This window comes from Bison bison, unplaced genomic scaffold (genome assembly GCF_000754665.1).
Source record: "Bison bison bison isolate TAMUID 2011002044 unplaced genomic scaffold, Bison_UMD1.0 scf7180017864352, whole genome shotgun sequence".
Taxonomy (NCBI): domain Eukaryota; kingdom Metazoa; phylum Chordata; class Mammalia; order Artiodactyla; family Bovidae; genus Bison; species Bison bison.
In genome coordinates, this window is record NW_011494924.1 from 1395356 (window position 1) to 1420146 (window position 24791).

Below are 24791 nucleotides of genomic sequence, written 5' to 3' on the forward strand. Positions count from 1 at the left end.
TTTCTCGTTTGAAATTTTCTCATCACTGACATGTCTTAAGATTGGGTTCTTATATCTTCCCTTTTCCTAGAAATATTCCATAATAGATTGTATGATGGGGAGTTTGTTTTATTTGTCTTTTAACTGAAGAACTCATCTTAACATTCTGAAGTACTGACTGTTATAAAATTATGGATTGTTTTCTTCTTGCATAGGCTCTGTTCCATGGGAAATTCATAGACACAGGTTTTTCTTTGCCATTCTATAAGCGTATCTTGAATAAACCAGTTGGACTGAAGGATTTAGAATCGATTGATCCAGAATTTTACAATTCTCTCATCTGGGTTAAGTAAGTTTGTTTCCTTTTAATTATCAAAATATAATCTATATGTTTTCTTTTTAAAAAAGTATTTCTTTGGCTTTGCTGGGTCTCAGTTGTGGCACACGGGATCTTTGGTCTTCTTTGGGGCATGCGGGATCTTTTAGTTGCAGCATGTGGGATCTAGTTCCCCGGACCAGGGATTGAACCTGGGCCCTCTCCATTGAAGTCTTAGCCACTGGACCACCAGGGAAGTCTCTAGTCTGTATGCTTTCATTATAGTGTTGGCAATGTATTCAGACTGTAAGCATGTAATTGGTTTACTGAATTTACATGATTTACGTTATATCTGTCTCATTATTCAGTATGATTGATTATTTTTATAGAAATATACCCAAAAATGTTAGGCAAAATATGACTATTAGAGCATCATGTTCCAGCTTTGTTATTCTGATGTTACAGTTTAACAATAATTGTTGAAGAACATATTGCTTCCCAGGTGGCTCAGTGGTAAAGAATCCACCTGCCTATGCAGGAAGACAAGGATTTGACCCCTGAGTTGGGAAGATCCCCTGGAGAATGAATTGGCACCCCACTCCAGTATTCTTGCCTGGAGAATCCCATGGATAGAGGAGACTGGCAGGCTGTAATCCATGATGTCGCAGAAGAGTTGGACAAGACTTAGTGACTAAAACATTAATTACTGAAGAACATAGTCCTTTAGTTTTAAAAAAGAACCTTAAATGATTAAATTAGTGTAACAGTGTTACTTTCATTTGGGCAGAGAAAACAATATTGAGGAGTGTGGTTTGGAAATGTATTTCTCCGTTGATAAAGAAATCTTAGGTGAAATCAAGAGTCATGATTTGAAACCCAATGGTGGCAATATTCTTGTAACAGAAGAAAATAAAGAGGAATATATCAGGTAAGAGAGAATGCTCTTTTTGGCATGGTTTTTAGCCTTTCTGTTGGAGTATATATGTACTAGTATACAGTATTTCAAAAAGTATTATTTGTCTTTATACTAATTATTATCAGACCTGATTGTATGTTATTAAGGACACAATTCACCACTTCCTATCTTGTAAGTACATTGAGAGGAACAAATACTATAGGAGACATTGCTTTATCTCGTTATAATCATGGAACTGGAATCTGATGATAGTTAATTTGAGACTTGATGTTTGGGAAGCATTCAGTTATGTAGAAATAGAGCAAAAGTTCTTGGAAGCAATGTACAGGATGGAAAGCACAAGTCACAAATGGTGAATAGAGTTGCCATAGTGTGTGGTTCCGTCAGGAAGCTCAGGATTAGTAGCCCCTTTGCCATGTCCTGTACTTCAGAAGTCAAGGAAAATGAACCTTTACACAATGTGGTGGCTAGTAAGTTACGATAATCCTTATAACAGTTAGAACTATAGCCCAGTGGTAGATATAGAAGCCAGGTGACAAGAAATTAAGGACTAAGTTCAATAGACAGTATAAATTTCTTTGTAACAAGTCTGACAGTAAAGCACGTGAAAGGTAGGATGGATTCTTGAGGAGGCAGCAGGGTAGAGGGACTACCATGAAGGTTAATTCAAACTGTAAGCCTTACAAAGAATTAGTCTAGTGGATGTTGACGAGTTTCATCTCCCCTTTATGGTATTTTTCAGTGTAACCAGAAATATGAAGATTTATAAAGTAACAGAAAAGAAATTTGAACAGATAGACCTTTCAGTTTTTCTCCAGAAGTGAAAGTTTGAAGGGTAGAAGCAGTGTTGGCTCACCCTTTTAAATACCAGTTCTGTAACTACTATGCTGTCTAACATCATGGCATTGAAAACAATCTCAATTTTATATGCAGATGTTTTTGTGGGGAATATTGAAAGATCAGGTAAAATTTTTAAGTAAAATGATTTTCTTAGTGTATTCTCTTATGCTTTGCTTTCATACTTTTAGTCTCGAGTTATTAGTTCACTCACATATTCTTAGCAACAGTTCTGTCAGATATGGGTGAGATTTCATATAACTGCTGCTGCTTGAATTCCTGCTTCTGGATCTCTTGCCTGTTTTTCTACTTTTCAAATATTAAAATATCCTCTCCAGCTTTCTTGTGATTAATATTTGCATGACATATCTTCCTCTATGCTTTATTTTCAATCCTTTGTCTTTCTGTTTAAAGTATGTTTCTTATAAGCAGAATATTCTTAGGTCTTATTATTTTTATCCAGTCTGATAATCTTTATTTTTAATTGCAATTAGTACATTTAAGTTGAATGTTGTTACTGACATGATTGGACTTAAGTTTGCCACCTTGCTATTTGTTTCTTCTTTTTCCCAATTTCTTTTGTTCCTCCTTTCCTGCCGTCCTTTGTATTAATAATTTCTAGTTTTCTTTTCGTATATCTTTGGTGTTTTTCTTCACTGTACCTCTTTAATTTTTTAATGATTGTTCTAATGAAAATATACATCCTTAACTTACCACTTTTTAATTAATTTTATACTGCTATATTCATATGTGTAACATTGTACTAATATACTAATATAAGAGGCTCATAATAGTATAATTTTATCTCACTTCAGCCATTTGTGCTATTTTTATCATTGTATTTCTGATGTTTATAACCCCGTAATACTATTTTCTTGCTTTAAGAAATCAATATATTTTAAAAGAAATTAAGGAATAGTAGTCTTTTATATTTACTCACATTACCATTTCTAGTTTTCTTCATTTCTTTCTGCAGTTACATTTTTTTTCACCTGGGATCATTTCCCTTCAGCTTTAAAAACTTCCTTCACCATTTCTGTTAATGTGTGCTTGCTGGCAGTGAATTGTCTCAGCTTTTATCCGAAAATACTTGTATGTCACCTTCAATATTTGAAGGATATTTTCACTCGATTTAGAATTCTAGGTTTGTAGTTTTGTGTTTTTTTTAGCACTTTCTTTCAATGGTGTTATTCCATTATTGGCTTCTGTTTTTGTTGATGTGAGCCATTGTTTTTATTTTCTGGATGAAGTATATGCTTTCTTCTCTGGCTTTTAAAAGATTTTGTTTTTTAAGCATTTTTATTCTGATGTATCTAATTGTGATTGCTTTTATATTTATCCTTTCTGGCATTTTGTAAGCTTCTTGTGATTGATGCCATTTTAGCAGTTACGGAAAATTTTTGTTCTTTCTATAGATGTTCCTTTTCCTTTGGTTCCTTCTTTCATACTTCAGAGACTTCAGTTACATGTATATTTAACCTTTGATATTATCCCAGGTGGTGTTTGTATTTTTTTCATTTTCTCTGTGATTCAGTTTGGGCCATTTTGATTGATTTGTCTTTGAATACAGTGCTCTTAAACTCATCCAATTAAATTTTCATTTCAGATATTCTTAAATTTCCATTTGGTTCTTTCAAGAGTTTCTGTGTTGAGAATCTTCATCTCTTCATACAGTTTGTCCATCTTGTCCTCTAAATTATTTAACACATTTTACTAGTTTTTTTAAAGTATTTACTAACTTAAACATTTGAGCTATCAGTTTTCCCAGTTACTATTTATGGACTTTTTTCTCTTTTGAGTCACATTTTTCAGCTTCTTTGCACATGCAGTCATTTTTTCATTATGGATAATACATGGTAGAGACTCTGAATTCTTTTTTTTTTCTTTGAAGTATATTGAGTTTTGTTTTGACAAAAAGTTAAGGACAGATCACATTCATTTTGTGGATGCTTGCTAGAGCTCCTGTATTTCCATTTTGCTTTTAATCCTAAAACATATTCTTTATTCCTTAGAATATGGTTCCATAGTCCTTACAGTGGAAAGCCCAGGTATTTTCCATATAACTTGTGAGAATTAAATTTAAATTCTGTCTCTACAGCACTAGGTGACTACCAAAATTTCTGATTGGGTCTTTAACTCTCCAGTTGTTCACTGGACAGGGTTCCCTGGCATCTCATCATTTTGCACATGTGTATTTAGGAGTCAGTTAAGGATTTGAAGTGTATTTGAAGTACAGATTTCAGAACACCCTCTGTCTTTTTTCTTTCAGGGATTTTTCTGTAGCTGCTTTGGCAGCTTTAAGCTGTTAACCTTATATCTCCACAGCCCAGTGATACCGTTGCTTTTAATTTGAGTTTCATTTTCCTGTGCTCTTTGTAAACTGGTCAGTGCCCTCAGAGGAAAAGTGTAGTAAATGTGGCTCTGCTCCAGAGTGCCAGCCTCCTTCAAGAATCTTGTCCCCACCAGTTTCTGCCTGCCTTTGGTTTCTCTCTGATGCCTTCAGACATTTGATATCTATAATTTGCCCAGTGTTTGTAATTATAATCACCAGGGAGATTAGTCCAATACAACCAACATTGCTATTTTCCAAAATTTCAGAGTTTAATAAACTTTAGAACTTGTGTTGTCTGAAATTGTCATCAAGTAATCAAATGCCTAAAATATGTTTGTTTGCTCATTAAAATCATTCTGTAACAAAGCAGAAAGTTTTTTATTTGGTGTGATTTTGACTGTTCATATTGATATGTGTCTTTGTAGATGAAAATTTGAAGAAAATTGAATCTGATACAGTCAGTATGTCCAAAAATTTGAGTCAATCAGTAGAAGTTGAGCATTGAATATTTGATGTAAAGGAATTATTGTTACCTTTTTTGTGTGATGATAGAAATATAGTTTGTTTTTTTAAAAAAGACTAATAGAAATATATACTCAAATACTTGTTTCAGATGAAATTACATGCTGTCTAGGGTATGGATAGAAGCATAATGAAATAAGATTGGTATTGTCTTGAAGCTGAGATATCTGTACATAGGGTTCATTTATTTTACTCATATGTATTTGACACTCTTCATAATAAAGTTTTTAAAAATTATTTTTATACTCAAAATTTAAAGGTAAAATCTAAACTTCCTCATCATCTTTTTTTATAATTATTTACCAGAATGGTAGCTGAATGGAGATTGTCTCGTGGTGTTGAAGAACAGACACAAGCTTTCTTTGAGGGCTTTAATGAAATTCTTCCCCAGCAGTATTTACAGTACTTCGATGCAAAGGAATTAGAGGTAATGAGTTCTCCTTTCCTCTGAAGCATGCTGGTAAATAATGCTTTCACGTATCTGTTTTCAACTCACTTCACTATCTTTCCAATGGCAGTAATATTTTTTTGTTCTGGCAGTATGTTTCTGAAGAATCCCCAGTAGTTAAAAGTCTATAATTTATCCAAAAATATAAAATTTTGCCAAAGATATTAGAACCTCTGCCCAGTGAGGAACTTATTCACCTGAATATGTGTATATATTGTACCAAACATGGAAACTCAACTTTTATAAGTAATATAGCTAAAATTTTGATGAAATTCTTGACACACACATTTTTAGCTAAAGCCTCCTGATTAATTTTTGAAAATCGTTTAATATTAGCCTTATCTATGTTTAGTATTTTTATATAGGTTGTACATTTACCTAAAGAAACTATTTGTCTTTTTTATCCCTAAAGGTTCTTTTATGTGGGATGCAAGAGATTGATTTGAATGATTGGCAAAGACATGCCATCTACCGTCACTATACCAGGACAAGTAAACAAATCATGTGGTTTTGGCAGGTTTGTCTCAGTTTCTTTCTTTTGGAAGATAAACCATAACTTTGTAGAAAATGCTTACCACATATGGAAATGAGTCATAGAATAAAATGTACCAGTATGTTCAGGGTCCTCATTCCATTCTATGCATTGTAATAAGTGAATACAGCATTCTTTGACTATTGCCAAGTAAGCAACACACGCCTTGCACCTTCGCCTAGAGAATAAGATAACGCCAGATAATAACATTCCCCTGTATTTGATCTAAATGCTTTGAGGATTATATAGAATTGTCTGAACTATGATTTTCATTAATTATTCATATCTCATTAAGAATTATTTAATGTTTAGAACTTAGAGGCCCTTGGTTTGGAATCATAATGGTGTCTCCTCAAAAATTTCTTCTATAAGTATCTGAAAAATTGCTCACTAATCATTAGAAAAGTGCAAATCAAAATGAAAGTGAGATGTACACCCATTAAGGTGTTTAATAACACCCATTTAAGGTGTTATTAAAAAAAAATGAAAGTTATTCATCCTTGGTAAGGATGTGGAGAAATTGGGATTCCTCCTACATTGCTGGTGACAATATAAAATGGTATACCACTATGGAAAACAGTTTGGTGGGTCCTCAAAATGTTAAACATAGAATTACCTTATGGTTCAACAATATATTCTTTTGGTCATACCCAAAAGAATTTAAGGCAGGAACTCAGATACTTATCATATAACTATGTTCATAATCAGCATTATCTATATTAGCCAAAAGGTGGAAGCAACTTAAAATGTCCATCAACAGATGATTGGATAAACAAAATGTGGTATGTACATACAATGCAATATTGTCCAACGTTAGAAAGGAAATTCTAACACAGGCTATAGCATGGGTGAACCTTAAGGATATAATGCTAAGTGAAATAAGACAGCCACAAAAGGACAAATATTGTATGATTCCACTTACATGAAGTATCTAGAATAAGCAAATTTATAGAGACAGAAAGTAGAATAGAGTTTACCAAGGACAGGGGAGAAGGCAGAAGCAAGGAGGTAAGTTTAAAGAAATGAGTTTTTGTTTGGTAAACTAAAGTTCTGGAAATGGTGGCAATGGTTACACAACAGTGTGAATATGTTTAGTGTCATTGAATTGTATACTTAAAATGGTAAATTTTTATTTTATATATATTTAACCACAGTAAAAAAAAAAGTTTTTTTTTAATGCCTGCTTTTTATGTAAAGAACCTCATAAGAAGGGAAGGGACATTTGTATACTTCTGGATGATCCATGTTGATGTATGCCAGAAACCAATACAATATTGTAATTATCCTTCAATTAAAAATAAATTAGAAAAAAACTCAAGCTGAAATGACCAAGCTTCTATAAGTTAGTACAGTAAGATAAAAATTCTTTACAAAAAATTTGGCTGAGCCAAAATTCTTGTGCTGCAGGCTAGAAAGCATTCTCTAGAAACTTAATGCTTTGAGTCAGGGTTGTAGGAGTTAAAAACCACATAATTCTGGCAACACATAGCTACACCAAAACATAAAGAACATTGAAAGAAGAACATTCCTGGGATATATCCAGGTCAGAATTTGTGAGCTTAATTTCATTTGTTCATAAAACCAAAAAGTCTGTTCTAACTCAAACTCTGCATCCTTTGTAACCACATGTATGTCTGTTGGACAGGCAGATCTAGGGGTAAAAGGAGGGGTGCCCTAGAAGAGCTGACCTTGAGGCTGCACGAGTAGGGTGCTCTCGAGCCCAGGGCACTCTTCTCTTTACCTATAAGCTTGTGGTACTAGGATTGGTGTTGGTGGAGGGGGCTGATGAGTGGGGCTTTTGACAAGCAGGGAGAAGGCCTACCACCCACGGTGATAGGTGCATTTTCTGGTGCATCTAACCCTCGCAGTTCAACTAAGATATGAAATGATCTTTTTTTCCTTTTTTGTTTAGTATTCTAAACGCATATGACCTATGTATCTCTTTAAATGTGCTTTTAACAGTTTGTTAAAGAAATCGATAATGAGAAGAGAATGCGACTTTTGCAGTTTGTTACTGGGACCTGCCGACTGCCAGTTGGAGGATTTGCTGACCTCATGGGTATGTCTACAGGATCACGCTGCTGTTACCCTAATGTGTATACAGTATATCAGAAATAACAAAGTATAGCTATTTTCTTAATTAGATATAGTTAACCAGGATTTGTGTCAACTTTTAAATCACTTTGTAATCCTTCTCTCAAAAATGTTTAATTCTTAGCCTAGACTCCACATTTTTCATTCATTTGGCAAACATTTCAGTGTTTCCTGTGAGCCAGGCACTATTGTTTGTATTATATTTTAATGACTTATTTACCACTCTTCCCTGTTATACCTGGAGCTGCTTGAGATATAGATCCATATCTTCCATCTTTTTATTTCTATTACCTGTCACATAATAGTCACTGATTAAATTATATGTTGTTTAGAAATGAATGACTATAAGAATATTTTGTGATTAAATAATAAGTAAATTCAGGTCTTTATTTAACACTAACAATATGCAAGTAGCATGGGAAGATAGAAGTTGGAATCCTTAAGTCTGCTGGAAAAAGAGAGTCAGAATTAAAGAATCAAGTAGGTGACTCCCTGGCAGTCCAGTGGTGAAGACTCAGCACTGCCCACACAAGGGACGCGGGTACGATCACTGTCCGGGGGACTAGGAGCCCACGTGCCCTGTGGCATGGCCAAAAGGTAAAGACATAAGTAGATCAAGTAGACGATTTTGGATAGTATGTTGAACCAGTTCAAGACTTTAAAAACCAGACCAAAAGAATTTGGACATTACTTAGGGTTTTGGAAGCTCTGGGAGCTTTTTGAAGATAGAATTTGTTGAAGCTGCGTTTTAGAAGACTTGATAGTATAGCATGCAAATAGAAAAGCGTGGAAATAGGAAGAAACCATTAGAGCTATGATAAAAAACTGATCTTAAGAGAGAAAATAGAGATGGAAAAAGTAGAAATAAGAGGAGTTCCAAAGGTAGAAATAAGACTTGATTAGAAGATTAAATATAAAGGAAGAATGCTTACATTTTATGCAACATGGAGAAGTTGTGAAGTGTAAGGAATCTGCTAAGTGTAAGGTGACTGTCAGACAACCAAGTAGAAAATTTCAATGAGAGGACAGTTTTATAGGTGTTGAGTTTAGAGGTAAGAGTTAGAGAAAGTAGGCTCATAAGAGCAGTGAAGCTGTGAGAATGGATGGGCTTGTGCAGAAATAGAATACAAAGAATAGAGAGCTGATGCTTAAAAACATCTGTATTTAGGGTTGAGATAGAACTACCCTAGAGGCAGAGGAGAGGCCAGGGAGTAAAAAAGAAAAATATTTTAGTCTCTCCGAAGCAATATAGAAGGGAAGTTTTTATCTAGTGCTCCAGAGAAAGAAGTCTCAAAAAGGATAATTTCTAAGTACATTTTTGGAGAGGGGCACCTTTGAGAATGCTCTCTAGTTTGAAAGAGAGAGACCATGTTGGGGTTTGGAGAGGTTAAGGAATAGTGACTAAAAGGAAGAAAAAAATTGCTACAAGTTTCTCAATAAAAACTGGGAACTTGATTATTAAAAAAATAAGAACTAGGTCTGCTCTTAGAAATAATATTAGGATTGGGTGGAGTAGTCTGAAGCAATACAGAAGGATACTTTTGGAAGACAGTGAAATTGTGATTCATCAAATTTTAGAGGACAATTAGTTTAACCTCCCTTCCACCCAGTATAGGAAAATAAAGTTGTAAGAGTAAAGTATATAATAATTAAATCTGGTGGATCTTGACCTTAACAGGTCTAATATCCCATTTTTGTAACATATCTTTAATATTATATAATGAAGTTGGTAGATATGAAATGTATCTACAACCTCCCAAAAATACATGAACATAACACTAACTGTAATATCTAGAAGTTTTTAAGTGATTTATGAAGAAATTATATTTATTTCAGTACATGTATATCTGGGAAACTGTTAGAAGACACAAAAAGTTGTTCCTGTTTAAATGAGCTGATCTAAGAGAAGGTCAGAAGCTCTTTGTGTATAAGAATTACTGAAATATGAAAGAACAGATAGAAAAGGTAAAAAATAATAGACAAAAAAAATACGTGTAAGAGAAAGAGGGAAATAGCCTAAATGAAATAAGGATAATATACCTGCCAAAATATAGCTGATTAAAGTAGAGGAAAAATGAGGTAGAACTTAAAGTATAATGTCTAATCATGGAATTCCAGTATAAGCCAAGGCTCTGATATTTAAAAGACCTCAGACCTTTTTAAAGTTGAAATAGGTTGAAAAATAGGAATAAACGTGCGGAGTCTATATGAAGGTTGTTTGGTTTAGGGGTAGTTGTCAGTAAGATTGAAAACAATAGACAGCCTAAAATTTCAGTTTATGTTTACAAATGATGTCTTACAAGTCCATAAAATTTTAGAAAACATCCAGGGTAACTGGTATTATTTGTCAAATAGCCTTTATCATTGAAATTCACTGTGAATCCTTCATTTCATATTTCTCTATTTTGATATTTGATTCAGTCTATTAAAAGAAATCCAAAAGAAATGCAAAGAACTGCCTCACTGGAAAATATCCTGATATTGGGAAGGACTGAAGGCAGGAGGAGAGGTGGATGATAAAGGATGCAATGGTTGGAGGGCATCACTGACTCAATGGACATGAGTTTGGGCGGGCTCTGGCAGTTGGCGGTGGACAGGGAAGCCTGGCATGCTGCAGTCCATGGAGTTGCAGACAGTCGGACACGACTGAGTGACTGAACTGAACTGATACATCATTTTGCTTTCTAATCATGTTATAGTAGATATTCATTGACCTGCAGAAATTATTTCCAGGGAAGCTAATAGGTATATATACTGAATAATAAGAAACCAAAAGAATTATGAACTCCTTAAACAGGTCTGGCATACTGCAGCTGTGGATCAAATCCAGTATTCCTCCCAATTTTATAAATAAAGATTCATGAGATCATCAAAAAAAAAAAAAAAAAGAAATCCAGACTCTACTGTTATATACTAATTAGCACTATTAAACTTGTCATCTGTGTGGCTAGAAATGTTACAATATATTTAGAGAATGTGCAGTACATAAACTAATAATTTCAAGCTTAATTATTATTTTAGCTATCCTGTTTCATAATGACCATACTGGGCTTTTCACATAACTACTTAAGAAAACACTTCAGTGTTAGTAGATGCAAAAGTACTACCAATTTATATTTGTATTGTGTTTAGTCAGGTGGAACATGAGAAAATTCTTTGGCTTGACTTATTTTACACATGGCAGAACATTAAGTGTGCCTGGCGCTGTCTTATTCAGAAGTCCAGTAGTACTTCCAATTGTGACCACCAATAAATGCTGCTGAGGGGCAGCAGTGATGTTTTGAGAAAACCAGTACTAAAAGATAACCATTAACAGCCGACTCGAGATAAATGAGAGGCAAGAATTGGGTAAAAAGTGTGTCAGGGCACACCCTACAGGACCTATTGAATTCATTAGGTAGTTTACATTTTCTAAAGTTTTCACAGTTTTCTATTTAAATCAAATTTTATAAGACAGTGAGTTTTAGTTTCCCTGTTTAAAATTGAAATTAAACTTTTTATGCCTTGTAATGTGAGATATTATTAATTACAGCATTCTGGTGTTCTAGCTAAGGGGTGTAGATGAAACTGCATTTTCTCCTCCTTAGCATGCATTAACAATATGGTTCTCAAATTGAGTACTCATCAGAATCATCTGGAAGCTTGTTAAAATATTGTTGCTGAGCCTCACCCCTAGAATTTTTGATTCAGTTCAGTTGGGGCCTGTGTATTTGTGATTCGTTAAGTTCCCTGGTGATGCTGATACAGCTGAATTGGGGATAGCAATTTGAGAACCATTACACTATCAAGCTGTTGATGATTTCACTATATTTTAGGGAGCAATGGGCCACAGAAGTTCTGCATTGAAAAAGTCGGGAAAGAAAATTGGTTGCCTAGAAGTCATACCTGGTAAGTAAAATCAGAAAGAGTGTTTATGTATAACTGAAACTCTTTACTATTCACCTGAAACTAACACAACAATGTTAATCAACTCTTCTCCAAAATAAAAATTTTAAAAAGTGTAGAAAATATCCTTTTCTCACTTATCTTGTATATACTAAAGCATGTTACAAATTAGAAATGAAATATTTTCTCCATGGTATTGAATTATTTTTAACAGCTTTAGTGACATAATTTATGTAACAAAAAAATTACCCATTTTAATCTAGTAATATTTAGTAGATTTTCAAAGAAGTAACCATCACTACAATCCAGTTTTAGAGTATTTCTGTCACCCCAAAACAATCTCTGTTACCAATTTACAGTTAATCCCTTTTCTCACCACTGCATTTTTTTTTTTGAAATGTGATATTTAGAAAACACTTTAACATTTCTCTGTAGGCAGAGGAAGAAATCAAATCTAGGTAGCTATAGAGAGGGACTCTTAGCACAGTGACAGAAATAATGTTTTCTTATTATAAATGTAGTTTAACCACATTACCAAAAATGTACAAAACTAAAAACCCTAATCTTAAATACAAAATGTTGGAATTCAATGTAATGCCAACAATATCTGCACTTTATTTTGTGAGACATTTCAGTAGTCATATATAGACCTTGCTGGACATTTGTGTATTTTTCCTATCTGCCCTTTTTATGCTCTCTTGTGTGCTCTTCTGTATTTTCATTAATACGACTTTTTAAAACAGCTTGGCATGTTTGTTGAAGAATCAGTTGACCATAAATACATGGGTTTATTTTTGAATTCTCACTTCTTTTCCATTGATCTATAATATTTGTTCACAGTGACAGTAACATTTTGTTGATTATTATATCTTTTCAGTAAGTTTTGATATTAGATATGCATTCTCCAACTTTTTTCAAGATTGTTTCTGCTCTTCTGGGTCCTTTGGATTTCCATATGAATTGTAGGATCAGCTTGTCCAATTCTGCAAAGAGATCAGCTGGGATTTTGATACAAATTGATTAGTTAGTTTGGGGGAGTATTGCCATCCTAACAGTATTGTCTTCTGACTCATGAATATCAGGTGTCTTTCCCTTTATTTAGATGTCTGATGTATTTCAACAGTGTTTTGTAGTTTTTATTACGTAAGTCCTGCTTTTCTTCTGAAAAATTTATTCCTAAGTATTTTATTCTTTAAGAAACTATTATAAATGGAATTATTTTCTTAATTTCACTTAAGATTATTCATTGCTAGTATATCGAGATACAGTTGATTGTCTTACACTCAAATTGTACACATGTATTTTGATTTGACCTTTTGTCACTTTTTTTAAACTTGGAACACACTGTGCCATTACATTATTGTGAATAGCTTATCTCAGTCATGCATGAAAACTAGTCTCATTACTTTTTCAAGTTCCATGTTTTTATTTGTTCATTTCTATAACTAAATTTATTTTCCCTTTGTGGAAACATTATTTCTTCTGTTACCAAATATCTGTTGAGTGAGTGCTCAGTCATGACTGACACTTTGTGATCCCATGGATTTACTGTAGCCTTCTAGCCTCTTTTGTTCATGAAATTTTCCCAGGAAGAATACTAGAGTGGGTTGCCATTTCCTCCTCCAGGGTATCTTCCCGACCCACCCAGGGATCGAACCTGTGTCTCCTGCATTGGCAGGCAGCTTTTTTGCAACTGAGCCACCTGGGAAGCCCGCCAAGTGTCCACCTGCACCTTATCCTAAAACTATAGCAGAAGGCCAAGGCTTTAGGGCAGATTCACTGCCTGTTACCTTGTGAAAGTGTCCTTAATATGCCCCCAAATTAGAAGATACCTTTTAAAATTCATAGTTAAGAATAAAAGAAAGTCAGTAGGACCAGCATATTAGATATGAGAGCAGAAAATATTTTTATTGTTAATGGGGTATATTTAAAACCTTTTGATAAGAGACCTATGACTCACAAAGCCTAAAGTATTAATATTTACCATCTAGCCCAAACAGCAAACGTTTGCTGACCATGTTTGATTATAGAGTAAATGGGAAAGTTTAAGAGGTCTGGCATTTTACTGCGTACCTATTGAGCATCTGGTACTATGCTATATATGCTTATTTCTTCTTTATTGAATCCTGAGAGGTAAGTACTGTTAACTTTCATTTTACCAAAGAAAAAAAACAGACTTGGAAAAGTAAAAAAATAAAACAGGTGCCCAAGGGCCCAGTGATGGAGCTGAGATTTCAACCTAATTTTGCCTGGCTTTGAAACCATTGTTAGTATATATCCTTTTCTCAAGGTAACAATTCTTACTTTTAGTTTTAACCGCCTGGACCTGCCACCCTACAAGAGCTATGAGCAACTGAAGGAAAAGCTGTTATTTGCTATTGAAGAAACAGAAGGCTTTGGACAAGAGTGAATTCTGAGAGCCTGCACCACCAAAGGACAAGAATTTATTTGCAACGTTTGTCCTTTTCCTTCTTTGCCTATTGCACACTTGTAAAATTGGACTGTGACTGTTTAGAGAGTTATCTTGAGTGTAAGTAAATTAATGTTATCATTGAGATTTATCTCCCAGTGATTCTGGGTTTCTTCTCAGTGTTTTCAGAAATCAGATCTGCAAATGACTTAGTCATAAACCTTACTTACCATGAGATTAACACAGCAATGAAATCTGCCTTTGTCTTATTCCACTAGATTGTTTCCTTAACAAAAAATTTGTGTCTCAGAAGTCTCACTTAGGTTTTTTTTCTTTTAGAGATTCTGAAAATATGCAGGGAATTTCCATGGTAACTAAAATATGTAGGATCTACCTATTAAGCCTCATGGAAAGAGGTATTTGTTTAAAACAGCCCAGCTTCTGGGGTTGTGAGCAAACTTCCGGCTTGTGCTCTCCCTCTTCTTTCAGCCTGGCCTGACTGTTGTTTTTCCTTTTCGGAGCATGAAATCCATGCATCATTTGATGTTATCCCTAGAAAAGAGATGCTAGACTCTTGTATCTCTCCACAAAGTAGTTTTGTGGAGAAGTTGGTCCCGGTCTGCAAATGACTTCACTTAGAAACTTGATTGTTTTAATTGCCTCGCAAATACTAAACTTGACAAACAATACTGACACTATGCTGCCTTCACTGTAGAGAAAAAAAAAAGTTAGCCAATTTTTGAAATTAATTTGGGTGACTTTATCGAAGGCCATTGACAGTTTTTATGTGTTCCTGTATATCAATTCCATCTTTAAATTTTATCATAATCCAACAATTCCAGTTACATTTAACTCCTGCTAAGGAGTTCAAATTAGAGTGCTTTCTAATCCAAGTAGAGGTCAATGAAAATATCTATAAAATCATTTTCATTTTCATTAGGGAGGAAGAGCTGTGGTACTGGTTAAAAAAGTGAGTAAATGCATTTACAGCAATACATTTCTAGTAACCACAGAAATGTATTGTCTGTGTGAATTAAAACTTCACAGATTGACAATTTATCTGACAAATGTTATAATAGTTACTTCCATTCTGTCTTGTCCTGATTTGAATTTTCTGTTCACGTCTAACAATTTTAACAGGTTTTTCCCATGACTATTTAACATTAGATTGCTCTGTTAGTAACTGATTAATGCACTTTGACCTTCTCTGTGGTAATTTTTTTTAACTTAGCCTGCTTAGACTTAGCAAGATGACTGCTGTCAGAGGACAGTGGAGAAAGCCTAAGCCAGCTGAGTGCCTATCATAACTGAACTCATAACCTAATATCTCATGAAATAGGGACTTTGGCAGGTTTCAGTAGCATAGCATGAAAAAGTAACATTGAGCCAAAAATAAGCAAATAGCAAACCCCTGTTCTATTTGGAAAGGAAATGGGGGGTTTTGTCCCTAACTACTCTTATCTTGAAACAATGACAAAAACATTTTTTAACTTGTATATCTGTATTCTAAAACACTGCCATCATAAAGCAGACATGTGAGTGAAAGGGTTGCCTCATCCAGAAGTCGTTAGTGTGAAGGGAGAGATTGGGCTCCCCCCAGTCCTATCTTTATTTTGATTTTATTCTACATAGTCTAGGAAATGTACTAAGGTCTCTAAAAGCCCTAGTTTTCAAAGTGACTCTGCCTTTTTGTTGGTGGGGGGCAAAAAACACTATTGCTTTGTCTTACAGAGCGAATGTCTGCCAACTACCCATTCGTTATATGTCTGAACTTTGGTAATATATGGCTATGGAGATTAAACCTTCTATAAAGACTTCCTATTGAGGTGAATGCTCATATTGAAATGTAGTTACCTACAATATTTACTAGAGATTTATGAGATTAAATTAAGAGATAATGTAAGAAAGTAGACTTTTTTGTTCTACATGCTTGATGATTCATTTAGGGACCTAGAAATATTGTGCGAAAATGTATAAATATCATCCAAAAGGCTTTCTGCCCTATATTTTTAAAATACAGAATAGTTATATATGAAGTAGTCCCGGCCCTAGTTCTATAGGGCTTGGCTATTAATATTTTTATGGAAGAAATGTTTAGTTCTGGAAAAGGTAAATGCTTGTATATATTTTTGCAGCCTGGGATCTCCCTTACTCCATTTCTTCCTTTAATTTAAATGGCCACCTGTATATGTCTTTCCCTGCTGTGTTAGGAAAATGGGGGCTGGATATCCCAAGAATCAGAGGTTATATAAAAATACTGCAGATAGACAGCAGACATAAATATCTACCAAATGCTATCTTAAATTTTGGTCCAAACTGATCATTTGGAAATAGATTTATTGTAAGTGTTTAATTAGAGTGATTTCTTAAATCTGAACTAAATTGCTTTTAGAGTCCTTTTTCTTTGTAAGCATTGTAAATGCTAATAAATCCTGTTAATTTTTTTACTGCATGTTATGTTGAAATAAAAACAAAGTAAAATGAGCAATTGCCTTATTATTATTCTTCTGCTCTTTTGGGAGGTTGGGGAAGGCAGCGTTTCACATAGCCTGGGTGAGGAGGGAAGGACCTTACTTGTTTTATCAAATAGATTGATTTAAAACTGGTCCAGCAGCTCATAATAATGAATTCTTGCTCTGGCTTTTATGATCTTAAATCAGAGTGCAGGAGAATTTTAATTTCATAAGACTTACAATAACTCTATTTAAAAGTTCGGGTACTAATTTTTCATCAAGAGATTGACATACCAGTGTCATTTCATCAGAAATTTTAGTGAAACATGACTCACCAGCTCATAGAGGTTCATCCTAAATCAACTATGTCAATTAGGCCCACTCTGCCAATTTTTTATTTACCTGGTTAATAACTTGAAATGTTACTAGGGATGACTTATGGAATTAGACTTATGTTTTTATATCCCTCCTTGTTTTGGATGTAAATCCATCCTTTTAAATTCCTTTAAGTTAACTACATCTATTTAATATTGTTGGCATCTCCAGCCCCCCCGCATTTTTTTTTTTTTTAGTTGCTTTCAGAATTATTTGTATATATGCTATGCTTTTGTTAACCAAAAATGGAATAGCAGCACTGGATTGTATATTATTGTATTGGAGTTCCTTTGTTTTCTTAAATTGTAATTTCAAATACTCAGGTAACTCTACAAGTACCATATAGGGAGTCAAGTGCTGTTACAGAGGTCCTGCAGTGGGCTCCCTCACTTGTGTTTCCTAAAAGATGTAAGACTGTTTACAATTAAACTTTCTGGTCCTTCCTTTGTACACTTTGATATTAGTCTTGAATAAAGTTTTTCCCACCTGCAGGGAGGCCTTTTATGTGACCAGGATGTATAGATTTCTCCCCCTCTGCTTTTGTACATGGGCAAGTTACTGCCTGTCTGTGCTTGAAGTAGATGGGAGAAAAACTAGAAAGACTCGGGTGAGACTGGATTTGGTGCCTGTGTTGAAGAGAACCAAGATGAAGATGTCTACTTTTCTGGCACAACTAAGGGTGCCCTAAGACAGGATCTCAGCCATGGGTGCTCAATAGAGAATCACCAGCTAGCTAACAAGACTTTTTCTTATTAGGAAACCAAGTGGTCATTCTGTGATTTAAAATTGACCCAGTGGAAAGACGCTAAGGGAAGTGGGTTTTTTTTTTTTTTTTAATATGGTGATCTAGCAGTGACTGAAAGACAGGTTCCTTGGAAATCCTTCAAAGTAGACCTTATCGTCTTTAATCTGTCCTATATAAGCAGCTAGGAAGCTCTAGTTTCGCCGTTGCTAAGGAAAAGAGGGAAGACGTGTTTCCCCCAGCATGAGGAAATCCTCCCTGGGAAAATAAGTAGTTATTTTTACTGAACATTTGGCTTTCCAGCACCAAACTCTTCAAAGCATCAAACTGGGACTCAGCTGTGGCTGACTGGCTGCTAGTCTCTGGACTTCTAGGAAGAGGATCTCATGTTGTAGAACTCCAGAACAGAAACTGCTGTCACTCCCAGCTCATTTCATTGGTCAGTTTCCATGTGTCTGTAAAGCTTCTTTGTGGTCAGGACACTGAAGGGGAGGATCCATGGGAATCTTTCAGGTCTTAAGTGGAGACCTAGGAAGGACAGTATTGGTCCCCCATGCCCATTGGGCAAAGATGCTGTGAGCATCAGGGTTTCCTCAAAGCAACGCACAAGGAAGGGACCTTGAAAATTTTTAGTTACTCCTGCAGATAAGTGAAAACAACCATGCTGTTACTTTCCTCATTTCTAATTCAGACCTCTTCTGTTTGTCTTGTCTGTCCTAGCAACCAGTATCACACCTCTATTCACTTACTCCAGGACAACTCTCAGCATTTATTACTATATCCCAAACACTCAGATATGTAACATGCACTGTCATTTAGTGTTCCTGGTCACTTTCATAGACGAATGATCATCTCTGTTTTACAGAAAATAGGTTCAAGATGATTGAGAAGCTACAAGTGTCCTTAGCTGTTACATGGCAAGAGTACAAGTTGGAATCCAGGACTGTCTGACTCCAAAGACTGTGTGCTTAAACATTTTGCTATACTTCTACTTAACAGCAAGTCTGGGAGTCTTCCATAACTAGTTCCATCTAATTGGTCTTCAATTAGAAGACCATCTAATCTGTTAAGTCCATCTCCAAAACTTGAGAATCATTTCTTTCAGAGCTGCCCCCATTGCCACAGCCCACATCCTTCATCCCTACCCTCATTGACTGTAGCAACTTGTCATTTCATTCTCCCAGTCCGTTTGTGCTGCCTCAGAAAGATCTGTGGAAGACTTAAGTCTCAAGTAGTTCTCCGCAGTGGTTCCTCCATTCCACAGAATATTAATTCCAAAACTCAAAGCCTATCACTCAAAGCCTTAACTCCTTCCAGTTCCTTCCAACGCCTCCTCAATTCTTACTCTGGCTCCAGCCAGTCACATGAACTATAGGCCATACTCTTTTTTTTTTTTTTTTCCTGCTTTTATGATTATGATCTTGTTCAATTCATTCACCCTTCAGTCTGGTTCACCATATGTAAGATGATGATACTCCTGTGCTTATCTTGGGGTCCAGTCACTGTATCCTTCTTCCCCTTGCTAAACAATTTTCTAATGTTTCCCGCATTCAATAACCATTTCTTTGTGTCCAATCCTTTTTTAAAAAAACTTTACATTGAAATGATTTCAGATTTACAGAACTGTTGCAAAAACAGTACAGAGAACTCCTGCACAACCCTTCACCCAGGCTTTCCCTAATGTTAACATCCCATATAACTTGGTACAATTATAAAAACTTGACCATCAATAAAATAACAACTTTTATACTAAACTTTTCAAACCTTTATACAGCTGTCACCAGTTTTTCCACCAGTGTTTTTCTCAGTCTCGTCCAATCTGTGACAGTTCCTCATTCGTTCCTAGTCTTTCATGACCTTGGTTTTTTTTGAAGAGTATTTCCGGGCACATTGTAGAATGCCCCTCAAGTTTAATATTTTCTCATAGTTAAGGCCATGGGTTTTTGTGGAAAAAAAAAACAAAACCGGAGGTGGCGTGCCCTTGGTGCATGGTATCAAAGGGCACGTATGAATATGTCCTGTTTCCAGCTATGTTAACCTGGACACTCTGATTAACACGGTGGCTGCCAGGTTTACTCATTGTAAAGTCAACTACATTTAGTCCTGTTAACGTGCAGACGCCCATGGAAAGAGAACCAAGTCCTCCCCAACTGAGACTACGGTGAAAAGAAATTTGGGAGCTAGATCATCTGTGTTGAAACCCAGCAAGCTCCAGTGACGAGAAGACACTAAACTGAGTCTACTGGAGTTAGGGAGGGTGTCAGCCCAGTAACGTGGCACGAGGTTCACTAATTAGTAAATCATTTCCTGCAAGAGAACACAGTTTTGTGACGGAGGGAACAACACAGGGCTCCAGGAAGGTGAGGGAGCACAGAAATGTAAAATGGCTTCTCCAAGGGAACACGGGGATTCAAAGTATGCAGACTGCCAGGCTAGCCTTGACCACTTCTCAGAGCCTGCATGGAATATTCCCAAGTGAGTCGCTCTGGAGACCCCCAAGGACGCTTGACTCCAGACCGAACTCCAGGTTTTCTAGCGTTTTTAGAGCATCTGGGCTTCGCGCCTTGTTTTTGCCTCAACCTGAGAGCACAGGCCTCAGCACCCCCAGTCCTCGCCTTCAGAATCGCTAATCACCCTCCACCCAGAGCCAACTCAAGACTTCGGTTGAGGGTTGAAAGCCTCTTCCAACAACGCGAACCAGCGTCTTTTCGGCACAGTGGGAGTTCGGAATTTTCTCCTTTGCGCTCTTGCCGTTCACTTTCTGACTGCATAAGGCAAATTCCCCTCGAGCCCTGAGGGAGCTAACTAAGACCCGCCTACCCGCCCGCCCCGCCGTCCTACGCTGGTTTCTGATAGGCTACCGAGGCTGTCCGCCTTGACAGGGAGTTGTGCGCAGGCGCAGAAAGGCTGCGGGACCGGGCTGAGGGCCGGCGACGCGGAGCTACCGGATCGGTTCGAGATGGTGAGTGTCCGCCGGGAGCTTGTGGCAGGCGCCCGGGAGGTGGCCGAGCACGACTTTCCACCACCCTGAGACTGCCCTTCCATCCTCCGGGGACGGCTCTGAGCGCCTGGCTGGGCATCCGTGGGGCTGGGCGGGGCCGGGCCCGAGCAGTTTGGAGGGCGGAACTGGGGCGGCGCGGGCCTTCAGACTCAGAAGGGACTGAGGCGGGGCCACCGGATCCGGCAGTCCCTTGACCGGAAGCAATTGTTTAGGCCTAGGCTCAGGGTGGACGGAGGTGGAGAGGCCTGCCCACAAACCCCTGCATCCTAGCATCCTGGACCTTGTTGCGCGACTATAACTGTAATGATTACATTTACAGGAAGCTTAATTCGTGTCTGGCTCTGCTAAACGCCTCCCCATACCTACATGTAGGTACACCCCATAACTATGTAGGTGTACGTACATAGATAAGTGGGTACACCCATTATCTCCGTTTTACATACTTGGAATCTAAAACCCAGTGAAGCTAAGTGTCTTGCCCCAGGAAATGGCGGAGGTGGATTTGAACCCTAGAGTCTTGATTGCTGCCTTTGTGTCCCCGTGATTCTTTCGAGCCGCTGGGACATGATGCATGAGTCAGAAACGAGCGGGATCCACCCTTGGGGTTCTTGCCCTACTGGCTGGAACTGTGGGCTCATTACGACTTTACAGGTTTGTTTTCTTGTGTTTTTAATCCTCCCAACTTTGAGAAGACCTTTAAATCAGGTTTAAAACCGTTCCCACATTAAAACCTGTGAATGGTTTTTAAAAATCTTATATAAGTATTTAAAGACTATAAGAAAAATGGAAAAGGAATAAGAAACAATGCCATGATCTGGAGTTAAGTAACGACTTATGATTAGGTATATTACCATTAGTCTTTTTCTCTTCAGTTTTTCCTCTATATAGTTTAGCAATGTACTTTGCTTTATAAAGTTAGCTAGTTTATAGTATAGAGGAAGTAACTTCATCTTTCACATCACTTTGTAAACTGTAAAAAAATAAATTAACTTTTAACAGATAAATCTTACACACAGAAAGAAAATCTGAGAAGATATAAGTGAAAAATAGATTTCCCACCCGACTGTGACCCCCCAACCTAGGTCTCCTTCAGAAACAAACACTGTTAGTTTGTTTTATTATATCTTTATGTATATATCAGTTCAGTTGCTCAGTCGTGTCGGACTCTTTGTGACCCCATGGACTGTAGCACACCAGGCTTCTCTGTCCATCACCAACTCCTGGAGCTTGCTCAAACTCATGTCCATTGAGTCGGTGATGCCATCCAACCATTTCATCCTCTCTTGTCCCCCTCTCCTCCTGCCTTCAATCTTTGCCAGCATCAGGGTCTTTTCCAAAGAGTCAGTTCTTTGCATCAGGTGGCCAAAGTATTGGAGTTTCAGCTTCAGCATCAGTCCTCCCAATGAATATTCAGGACTGATTTCCTTCAGGATTGACTTGTTTGATCTTCTTGCAGTCCAAGGGACTCTCAAGAGTCTTTTCCAGCACCACAGTTCAAAAGCATCAATTATTCGGTGCTCAGCTTTCCTTATAGTCCAACTCTCACATCCATACATGACTACTGGAAAAACCATAGTTTTGAGTAGATGGACCTTTGTTGGCAAAGTAGTGTCTCTGCTTTTTAACATGCTGTCTAGGTTTGTCAGCTTTTCTAGCAACGTCTAGGTTTTCTAACTATGTCATAGCTTTCTCTAGGTTTGTCATAGCTTTTCATATATATATATATATGAGACACCTTTTTCTTACACGAATCAGAGCTTCCTGCAACCTATACCATGCTATTGTGTATTTATATTCATAAAAGCAAAACATACTTTAGATGCATGTTTTAACAAATTCAAGCATTACCGAAATATGTAACTTAGAAAAGTGTATGTAGTCCCCATCTCACTCCCCTTTGCTGATCACTGTTGACAGTTGGATACGTCTTCTTCCAGATTTGTTTAGTGCATAAGCACATTTGTATATAACATGTTTATTACATGAAATTGGAACTTGTGTATTTATACATATTAAGCCAGTGCAAGAGACAAGGATTCGATTCCTGGGTTGGGAGGATCCCTCGGAGTAGCAATTTCATGGACAGAGGAGCCTGGCGGGCTATAGTCCGTGGGGTCGGAAAGAGTTGGACATGACTAAGCAAGCACACACACAAGCTTACTTTAGGTTATATGTATAATCTCATTTTTTAACTTTGTTCATTAAAAAATGCCAAATATTTTTCATGTTGATACATACAAGTCTATTTTATCCTTTTATAGGGCAGTTTTCCTATTCCGTTGCATTGTATCCATTTAGATGGTGAACAGTTTTTCACTCCAGACGATGCTGCAGTACTGTTTTTTTTTTTCCTGTGTCCACTCATGCTCCTGTTTATGTAGCGTTGTGTAGCAGTGATTCTCTGGCGTGCGCATTTTAACATTTTGGGGGGAGGTGTGTGAGTCGCTCCGTCATGTCCGACTCTTTGCGACCCCATGAACATTTTGGTAGAAAATGACAAATTGCCCTTTACGCTGGTGATATAAAAATCGGCTGTAATTAGCACCCAGTTTTACTCCGCCACACAAGTATTTTCATCTTCGTACATTCTCCTTCCTCTTTGTTCATGTATTCACATTCAAGATATACCTGCTAGTTTTTTGTTTCTGTTTGTTTTAATACCCAAAGACATATAACTTTGTTGCTATCTCTCTTTGTAATGAATGATTTTTAGTGACTACATAATAATCAATGAAATATTTTTATCATAATTTGCCAAAGCATTCCCCCAGTATACATTTGGGTTGCGTCTAGTTCTTCACTAATAGAGATAGCGCTGTGATGAATGTCTCTGAATGTGTAGTTTGTTTATCTTTCTTTTTTTCCCCCACATTTATTAGATTATTTCCTTAGGAGAAATTCTCAAAGAATTTGAAGCAAGGGGCTCAGCACATACGGTTCTCATAATAGTGCTGTCCTGTAGCTTTCCCAAAAGGTCTTACTGCCTTTGTACCAGTTTTGCCGTAATAACTGCCAACGTTCAAAAACATAACCTCGGCATTGCTGTAATTTTCATGTCTTTATTTACAGGGAACGTTGAACATTTTTCTTGTGTTTGTGGTTTCTCTGAGGTATATTTTCTCCTCTTATCCTTTTTGCCCACTTAATTTTTGGAGACTTGCTGTTTTTCTTAATCATTCTGTGTGATGTTTTGAAATTACTCTTTTGTCTGTTGTATTTGATGCAGATGTTGTCCCCTCCTTGTAATTTGTTTTTGTTTAATAGAAAGTAAAACTTTTTTATACTTGGTCATCACATTGGTCACAGTTTCTTTGTGAATCATTTGCTTCAATGGTTATCCCTCCCGTGCCAAACCAACGAATAATCCTGGAGTTTTACTGCTACTTGTTTTTTTATTTGTGTGGAGTGTTTTTTGGCCTGTCAGCAGCATGCACCTAGAAATTAGAGAACCCAGGAGCCTGGTCCCTTCTCTGGTGCAGACTCCCATGTTAATAGAAATAAAGACTCGGGGTGCTGAGGATCCCAGCCAGGCTCTTTCTAGGAGCAAGGCAGGAATTTGGAGATGTGAGCCAACCCCGAGGGGCTACATATTCACTTAGATATATCTGGTACCAGTCGGCTAGCACTGCAGGGATAACAGACTTTAGAGACAAAGGTGGCATGACTTGAATGCCTGGCTGGGATTCCTCTTGCGTCTGCTAATGTTGCTGTGGCTGCTCCTGTGTTTTTGGCATCATTTGTTTTCTTTCTTTCTTTTTTTTTTTTTAATTTAATTTTATTTTTAAACTTTACAATATTGTATTGGTTTTGCCAAATATCGAAATGAATCCGCCACAGGTATACACGTGTTCCCCATCCTGAACCCTCCTCCCTCCTCCCTCCCCATACCATCCCTCTGGGTCGTCCCAGTGCACCAGCCCCAAGCATCCAGTACCGTGCATTGAACCTG

At 36.8% G+C, this 24791-nt stretch overlaps 2 protein-coding genes across 2 annotated transcripts in view; both read left to right on the forward strand.

Moving 5' to 3' along the window:
* The window catches only part of ITCH (itchy E3 ubiquitin protein ligase), a 98916-nt gene extending 83248 nt beyond the window's left edge, over window positions 1-15668 (forward strand). Inside the window, exons 20-23 of the mRNA XM_010854874.1 lie at window positions 5763-5867; window positions 7845-7941; window positions 11792-11864; window positions 14172-15668. Coding sequence (XP_010853176.1) covers window positions 5763-5867; window positions 7845-7941; window positions 11792-11864; window positions 14172-14271 — 375 coding nt within the window. The 3' untranslated portion in view covers window positions 14272-15668. The remainder of the gene's footprint in view (window positions 1-5762; window positions 5868-7844; window positions 7942-11791; window positions 11865-14171) is intronic.
* Window positions 15669-20703: 5035 nt separating this feature from the next.
* Window positions 20704-24791, forward strand: part of DYNLRB1 (dynein, light chain, roadblock-type 1) — a 17676-nt gene continuing 13588 nt past the window's right edge. Inside the window, exon 1 of the mRNA XM_010854875.1 lies at window positions 20704-20803. Coding sequence (XP_010853177.1) covers window positions 20801-20803 — 3 coding nt within the window. The 5' untranslated portion in view covers window positions 20704-20800. The remainder of the gene's footprint in view (window positions 20804-24791) is intronic.